Genomic DNA, 9,579 nt, shown 5'->3' on the forward strand with positions numbered 1-9,579 from the left:
AAAAAGAATACTGAAGTTACTCTAACTTTTCAAAAAAATATAACAAAATTGTTTGTTGAATTAGTTCAGCTATTGTTTTTCGACTGTAGAAATACGTTTTATTTAATCTGTGTACATATTGTAATTTATATTTATGTGATGACAGTAGTGGCAGTACCGATAACTTTAGTTGACGAATAATTATTTCACGAATTTGTTTCTACACTTACTTATTTAATGAAATTTTATTAAGTAGGTGACGGAATGTGAATAACTAGTCTTCTTTAACTTTGTGAATATTGAATCAAACCGTACTTAAGTTACTTATTACATAGCGATGTGAGGTGACATGTTTTTAGATGTTTGCTTTGTCGATGTTCAATGTGATCGCGAAAAAAATTTGGTAAATGTTATGTAGGCTCATTTGAGCATTAAAAGTATCATATACCCACAATGCCTGTTCAGCAAATTAATGTGAAAAACTCGTCTGATATCGAGAGTTGGGAATGGGGAGGTGGATGTGGTAGAGAAGTGATACGGACGGGATCAGGGAGCAGTCGTACTTCGTGTAGCAACTCCAGCGGAGATATTTGTCGCATTTGCCACTGCGAAAGCGAGCCTCACAATCCTCTGCTAGCACCATGTTATTGTTCAGGTCAGTGGAAACATAATAAACCTACTCATGCACATGACTTTTGCAATTTGAAGCCCTAAACGCGGCGAGCATAAACACAATACACAGCTGCTCTCTGTTTACTTGGTATAAATATTATGACAAAGATGTGAATATATTTTAAAATCATAAGCTCAGTGATATGTTTAATGGTAGAAAATAAAAGACTACCCAAAAATGGAAAAAGTGACATTGTAATCATTCTTGTGTTAACTTATATGTGGCACTGTTATTGTGTAAGGAATACAGAATTTTAAAATACTCTCTGCATAGGATTTAAGCATCTTGATTTCATTTATACAATTTGATTTATAAATTGTTTTTGTTAACACCAACTATCCTCTCCTATTAGATATTTTTGTTAAGGAAAATAAAAAATCAACTCAACAAATTGATATGTAATTAACTAATTAGTAGTTGTAAAATGATGTAGTGTAGGTAGTTATTATTTCCTTATACTAATACTAATAAATGTAAAATACCTTAAGGCAAATGTTACATTTATAGAATTGTAATTAATTTAATTACTTAGTGAATAATTTATTTTCCTTCATTAATGCCCATTTTATTATTTCTCATTGCATATTTGAATTATTTGTTCTAGGTTCAAAATTTCATTCTGACAATTCAAATAGTAAACATCTAATAATAATCTGAACAAGTTTCTTTTGTAAGTTTTAAATATTTATTTATAGCTCAGGACCTCAAAACTTACACCTATTTATCACCAAATGATATTATAATTTTTACTGATGTTAGCAGTATAGCAATGTTTATTTATCATAGCTTTTTATAAAAATACCTACTGCAATAAATAAATGATAAAAATAATTTATTGAATATGAAATAAAGATAATGTTTATTCAAAGTTCTTTATGAATAACTTTGCATATTATACAATTATGTGACATTTCTAAAACCTGTTTGTTAAAACTACTTTATCGGTCTCAGTTAAGTAATTACAAAAAAACTTTGGGAAATTGGAAATACTTGTTTCAGAGCTCAAACTTATTTTTGTGTCCTATGGTGTCAATAGTCCTGTGTGATGCATGAGATTTTTTTTGTGTTACGCTAAATTGCTATCCTTGCTAATACAATGAAACAAAGAAACAAAACTTGTGTAAGAGGTATACCAATTAGTTCTTATTCATTCAAGTATATTGTCAATCTTAACTTGCAAAACAGTAGTTCTATTGTATGAATTGTAAGGCAGGTAAATATTGCACAGATTATGAAGTTACATTGCTTAACTTCCTGGAGATGAGTGATTTAATTAGAAGCTATTTAGAATAAACATATAACATTGCCTTCATAATCTACATACATAATCAGACTTGACATTGAAGTAAAAATAAACTGTTACATAACATAAATGTTTACATATGAACCCCATTAGCTTATTATAATGTATATATTGTTGCAGGGAGTTTGAAGTTTGTCCATCAGAGCTGTTTACAACAATGGCTGACTGCATCAGAGACTAGATCATGTGAACTCTGCAAATTTAATTTCATTATGCACACCAAAATCAAGCCATTCAATGAGGTACCTACAGTTAATTTATTCAGAAGTTTATTTTCATTTATGTAATAATATCTTGTAAGTGATTTGTTTAAACCAGTTATAAAAGTTATAAATCTGGTTTGGCAGGATACTTGAGTGGTTAATTGAATCATAAACGAGTTGTAAGGCGCAATGACATAAAAACCTATATTATTGTTATCATGTATGTGGTTGTTTTCCAGTGGCGATTATTGGAAATGTCTGGTGTGGAGCGCCGGCGGTTATGCTGTGCCGTGCTGTTCCACTGCGTCGCCGCGCTCTGTGTTATGTGGTCACTGTTCGTACTTATCGAACGAGCTGTGGAAGAGGTCAACCGTGGAATGATCGGTAAGAATAAATAACGTTAAATCTCGATAACTACCTTTTCGACTCGCTAATTAGATAACTACATAATCTACGTAGTTTATTCCACGGATGTGCATTAAATCGCATGATTCAAAAGAGACCAGTTGTTTATGATCTATACGAAATCTTATTTATTACGCGCCGGGATCGAACCCACAGCTCTTTGCTCAAGAGCAAGGTTAAACACATGGTTAATGCAATAATTAGGTGTACAAATATTTCACACATGGAGCAAGGGCTAAACGACCGTGACTGGTTTGTTTATATTTCGTACAAGGCTTTATACGACGAGTTATACTATCTTTACCAATTATCATAATTTCCAACAATGCTCGAATTAAAAACAACTTTCCAACAGCCTTTTATCTCTGACCTTACGTTAGTTTATGAGCTCGTTATGCTTAATAAACTGCACAAAAATTAAGTCTTTGGTAACTTCTTGGGTATTTTATACTTTTCGCAAAATGTGTCAAGAAAGAAAATAGTTTTATATATTATTAACACCCTTTGCCCACCATGTCTCGTGTGAATATGTATATTGTGTTCTAAGCATAAATGAAACTTAATTTGAAAGAAAATATAAAAACAAGATTGGATCATAAATTATAGTCACTGACATGGTTATTTTAGCATAATAGACTACATAGACTACATCTATAAAATTCTTGGCTTTTCGAATAGAATTGATATAAATAGCTGTAACTGGATTTATCGCTGCAAAATGACGTTTGATTTTTTAATTAATCGTAACTTGAACATAATCACTAAACAGGAAAAATCTATATTGTCTGACATTATTGTTGGACACCAACCTATTATCTTACATAGGGAAAATAGCTATTATTGTTTATAACTCTCGGTAAGACAATACTTTATTTACCGCACAGTAGTTACGCTACTAAAAAATGATAGGATATTTGAAGAATAATAGGTACCATGATATGTAAGGGACTACATAATTAAATACTTAAATATAATTGTAACTAATTAAGTAATTTAAATTAACATAATTTTGGCCTGGAGCAATTATACATGTCCGCTTCGCATGCGCTCATGCGTAAGAAATAACTTGATGCCATTAAAGTCCGAAAACCGATTATTTAATAACGATTGTCTTCATTTTATGGATGTGGATTCTAGTCTGCAACATGATTAAGCACGTTGAGTCCAAAACAAGTCAGACTTGTCGCTTGAGTATACCGTTACGTCATTTAAATATTAAATATAAATCATCCTCACAAAAGTGATCTTAAAAGACAAGTACAATATATATAATACAAACCTTATGTTGAGAGAGGCAAATATATAGAGCTTTTTTGAACTCGTGTAATGTATAAAATGTATTTAATGAATACACTTAGCATTAGCGCTGGTTTTGACTTCCTCACTAGATTAGAACATTGTTTTAATAACTATATGTGAAGGAATTATATTCGTGATTTTATTGATGTAGCTCGAATGTGTAAGTAATCTTGACCTTTCATACGTGTTTGCACTTATGTGATTTATATCATTGCTACACAGCATGTATGCATGCCACGTGTTTTAATGATTTTATTATAAAAATAAAACACAAAAGTCGCATAACATTTCGCAAATCGATTCGAAACAAATTCGGATTTATGATTTAATGGCATGCCAAAGACTGATTATTGTAGTTAATTATTTACTTGCCTATGCCAGTGATGTAATTATTATTTAAACGTACTTTCCAATAAATACATATATATTATAGCTACTAGAAACATTAAGTAAATAACCAACCAATTTAAACCATATTCAACGATAAGTAAATAACTCAATGATTCCTATGGTTAGGCTTTGTCAATTTATTCTCTGCTATATGACTACGTCTCGGTTCACCTAACGTTTTCCATACCCATCGTACATACTTAGCTATAAATGTCAAATGCAACAAAATTGTGTTTATCGTGTATTCGTTATGTTATGATACATTCTATGAAGTTCGTAATGCTTGGCTAACGAATTGCAGGTTATCATCGATTACGAAGCATTGATAAAATTAATTCCGTATCGATTACTCTACGAAGCTAATGCAGTTTACATTGCTTTATTTAATAGCTATAAAACTTGAGACAATTAAACCTGATACTATGTACGTTATAGGAATCTTGGCAATCTTGAAATTTGTAGTGTCTCTATTGAAGCCTAATATATTACCCAAAAATTATTTTGTTATTGTACGAAAACGAATTTAAAAATGAACAGGACGTAATAACTTTTATGCCTAGTTGAATAGAAAATGGTCAATTAGTCATATCAATCGCAATATTATAACTGTATTCATAGCTCTGATAAGAGAGTCGTTGGTAATTTCCTGAATTGAGATGACACACGAATGTATTTTTTTTAATATGAGGAAAAGAAGAAATTCATAATTAACATTGCATTATTATTTTCCTTTTATGTTTCCAGGTTGTTTAAATAGGAACGTTACTAACCAGACTTTGGCAATTTACCTTGCTACCAACGCACCACATACTGTGGAATTTACTTACTGATACAGATTACTAGCTAAGAATAGATTCCATGATGGAATACACGTTTGCGAGGAAGTGATACGTGAGAACACGACTGCGGCAGTAAAACTTTGAAATTAAACTAAATTAAATATAATACCGGCCACGAGTGAATCGCGCACGAAGGGTTACGCACAAATGTTCGTTGAATGGCAGCCCCCTTAAAAAAATTATTTCATCCTGGTTTTGGTAGTTTTTGTCGTAGAGTAGTCATAAATAAATCTTCTGTAAAAATTGAATAGCCTATCGCGGTTCATGAGATGCATCCTGGTGTAAAACGGACAGCGCGAAGTCTTAGTATTAGGTATCTATGGTTTTACCCTTTGGTACAAAGTGTACAAACCCTATAAACGAAAACGAGACATCTAAACTTAATTGGAGTTGTAATTTTGTGATAAAGAGTCGACGCGTCTCCCAACGTCCGTCGCGTCATGCTGGCACAATATACGACCTTAAATTGTTTATTTACGGGTCGACATTCGTCAATTTAAATTACTTATACCATTTGTCCACTACATTGACTCAATGACACATTACGCATTTAACAAATAAAATATTTTAGATTGACTATTAAAGTTCAATGTCACCTTAATTGTCTTTAGATTACATTTAGTGTATGACGGCAAGAGATGATGTAGTTGGTTAACATTACATTTATGTATACAATTAATGGATAAATAAACGTTTTTAAATCTTTTCAGCTTGGCCCTTTTGGACAAAATTAGTAGTAGTGGCAGTTGGGTTCACGGGTGGCGCCGTCTTTATGTACATACAATGTCGTCAGTATCTACACCTCTGTAATCGTTGGCGAGCTCACAACAGGTATTTAATTTGTTTTCTAATCAATTTGGTATGATGCTGATAGTACGTGACGAATAACGATCGTTTTTCTTGCATTTTTTCAGAATATTATTAATTCAAAATGCACCAGAGAAAGTTCCGATCGGCAGTGGTTCTCCACCGGTGCGAGTAAAAAGACGCGAGCGGAGCGCGCGGGGGCAGGTGATCGCGAACATCGAGCCGCCGCCGCCGCCCGCCGCCTACCACGAGGAGGACGAGAGCGGCGGCTTCGAGACCTACCGCGGCAACCCGCACCGCCGCCTGTCCGCGCTGGCCGACGAGCGCCTGCGCGTGGACTCGCACGACGACACGCGCCGCTTCTCGGACACGCGGCTGGTGACGGGCGCGGGGGGCGCGGGGGGCGCGGCGGGCGCGGCGGACGCGGCCCCCGCGCCGGGCGCCACGCCGGGCCCGCGCGCGCCCGGCGTGTACCACATCAGCGTGGACCCGCTGGAGGCCGACATCCGCTCGCTGCTGGCGCTGGAGGCGCGGCGGGCGGCGCGCGCGGCCCGCTCGCTGCCCAACCTGCGCGCCAGCCGCGAGTCGCTGCTGCCGGCGCGCGAGGCCCCGCCGGCCGCGCCCGCGCCCGCGCCCGCTCCCGCGGCCTCCTGAGGCCTGCTGCTGTACCCGGACGACACCATCTACTAGCGCCGGTGCAGCCGCGTGTACATACCATGGATTCTGTAAATACTTATTATCATAATAATAGTGCTGGCGCCGCGAGTCCGAGGCCCGTATGACCGCCCGTTAGATACCTATCGCGTACCGTTGCATTTGTATCGTGACGTCCATACATTCGGCATGTGTGTATATAGTACCTAACGAATAAATTTTACTTCATATTTTTCTGAATAACAATGTAATATTAATTACAGCTCTTTACAAGATCTCTTGTTCATTGGTACTAAATATACTTTTATTTGTGAATAGACCTAATTTTCTTATTATGTCGTAAATACTTATGCTCTGTGATTACTCTTTTTTAGACTTGTCCCACTAATTTACGCTCTTTTTATTGTAAGGTAACTTTTTATTTTATGTAAGCAAATAAGTTCAATCCTATATGTTTTGTTGACATTAATATTAAACCAAGTGGGCTAACTTTTTAAAGCCATTAAAACATGTTTGGCTATCGTATAAACAGTAGGAGGCGACGGCTCGGTTGAATCCTGCAGGTGTTATTTCGAAAGCATCAGTGTAAATAAATTACTTAGTTTATTAACTTTACAATAACACTACCAGACAGGTCACACATTATACTGAAGGTCTCATTACAAAATTAATTTTGTTAGTCATACTGTTATCCCGGGAGAACGGCAGTTTGATATTATGATCTTCGTGTCGCGACGCGATGAAATATGGGCTCTATCAATAAATATCTAGGCTAAACTTGCACTTACAACAAAAGCGAAACTATCTGTTATTTGAACCGATGTGCCAGATTTCTTGCAAAGTACTATAATTAAAACATAATAGTAGACAGCTTGCAAATATAAAAGTTAGGTCTAATACTGCCAGGGGTAATAATCATGTAGTCTAATTGTCTTTTAATTACCTGTGTTAATATTTGTAAAGATTTCTTCCAAATCATCAAAATTATTTCATTTCATGCTCCTGAATTCTGGCGGCCAAATTATGACCTCGAGAGGTCGTAAACGAAATGTGTAAGTGTTGCAAATGCCAATGTATATTATTGTATCTATGTCTCAAAACGTATTAAGTAATGTACTAGTACTAGTGTAACCATTCTAGATAACTGGCTGTCAATCATTAGGTGATAAATTAAATATAAAACCTCTAAATTATCAGATAATGCTCCATTAAAATTATGTAATCGCTCGTTGTCACGTTCGTCCGAGTTAGGTATAGTGATGGTTGTCGTTTCATTGCGTAAATAGTTATTTGATAATTTCTAGGCTTTAAAGTCTTTCATCGTAATTGTATAAATTCACTTCTATTTCTCCGGCTATCCCTTTCCTAGCGTACCGTATGTCCTAATTAGATAATGGCCTGCTGGTTTTTGCAAAACTCACCTTTGTCGGCTCTCAAGCTTTCGGGTAGTATGAAGGTAAACTAATATAAGACTACTGTACCGTAATTTGTTGTTAAACTTAGTTTCAATGTTTATCTAATATGCATAGTTGTTATTTTCTTAGATATCCCACTTTTTCAATGTTTCTTGTCTAATTTATGCTGTGTTGATTGTAGATCAAGGTTCAACAAGAAATTTGCCCAAATAACACAATAGTAACGAAATTACGTTTTAACTTTGGCATAATTTTTTATCTACTTTCAAATGATAAAGTAAAATAAAAAGCGAGCATTGCAAGATACTTTTCTTTGCGAGGATTTTTGCCGAATATTTTTAAGTAAGGAATCTCAACATCTCCCGTTCTCTCTTTATGCAATAAAGAATTTTAATAGTCGATTCACTTGTTGCTTGATATATTTTTGACAACCGAACCAGCTGCCTCGTTGATACCGCATTTTTAGTATGATACTTAAAACTTACTATTAGTGTGGTATGTGGTGAGGGCAACTATTGCTGGCCAAACGCTTAATCGATTCTTCTCGTTTCCTCACGATGTTAAGTCTGTGGCATTATTATTAAAATTGCTGTGTTTTGATACCTTCGTCGATAACGTTTATAGGTTCCCGCCGTTCTTTTACTGTCTTTTACATGTAAAGTCCTCTTAGGCTGTAACGATATTTACGATCAACGCAACAATATGTTTTTGTCTTAATCTCTGTATCTTCTTACTGCTTCTGATACCATCTTAAATATCCGTCTTCAGTAACGTGCCATGCAATATGTGTATATTAAGTGTTCGTAACTTGTTCTTCTCTAGTACGTCTTAAAGGCTTACGTCTTGTGGTGTTCTTTTTTTGCTACCTCTGGTTTTTGGGGATCGATTTGTTGTAGTTGTCTGTTTAATATGGTTATAACGTTGTTATCTATGTTCCATGTCAGACTAGTCTAATTTGCACCATTTGGAAAAAAAGTAAAATTAATCAACTGCTAGTAGGATGTTTATTTAAAGTGCAATATCACTATGCATTTCTAAGAGCAAGCCTTTTCTAAGAGGCTCTTTATTATAATTGGGTATAAATTTTATTTGTGACACGTAATTCAGAAAGTTAATGTTCTAGTTATCTTTTATGACAGTTGTAATTAAATTCATCACTATTCTTGTATTTATTATATAGATTGTAGTTTATGACTATTTTTATTTACTTAATACTTAATGACCGTAATGACCATGACGATACTAAGTGTTATTAGTTGGCATAATACAAATATGAACTGGGATAGTTATCTGACCTAGTTAACCATTTCAATGGTCTAAGCGGTCGCGCAGGGACTATTACACATTAATTATTTCGATTGTTGTATTTTAACTATTGACTAAATTCATCGGCTCTAGTAATATTGTGCGTATGACTATAAAGAGTGTTTTGGTTCATGAGGTACGATTAAGACTTTATGGTATACAATTTTTTGAGATGTAAAATAATTTATGCGATAGTTAATGCATTAATACATATTTAACTTATCATCAGCTTTCTTGAATTAGAGATAACACCAAATTATTATTGAATTACCTTGATGTTAGTGTAATATTAGTGATTAAATATATT

At 34.8% G+C, this 9,579-nt stretch overlaps 2 protein-coding genes across 4 annotated transcripts in view; both read left to right on the forward strand.

Annotated features, from left to right (window-relative positions):
• LOC113495472 (carbohydrate sulfotransferase 11-like) overlaps window positions 1-9,579 on the forward strand; it is a 602,728-nt gene that overhangs the window by 561,804 nt on the left and 31,345 nt on the right. The window lies entirely within an intron of this gene.
• On the forward strand, window positions 121-6,552 carry LOC113494765. Its single transcript, XM_026873217.1, has 5 exons — window positions 121-634; window positions 2,076-2,197; window positions 2,398-2,542; window positions 5,802-5,922; window positions 6,006-6,552. Exons 1-5 carry the CDS (start codon window positions 433-435, stop codon window positions 6,550-6,552), a joined length of 1,137 nt encoding a protein of 378 aa, XP_026729018.1. The 5' UTR covers window positions 121-432.

Source organism: Trichoplusia ni, chromosome 6 (genome assembly GCF_003590095.1).
Source record: "Trichoplusia ni isolate ovarian cell line Hi5 chromosome 6, tn1, whole genome shotgun sequence".
Taxonomy (NCBI): Eukaryota; Metazoa; Arthropoda; class Insecta; order Lepidoptera; family Noctuidae; genus Trichoplusia; species Trichoplusia ni.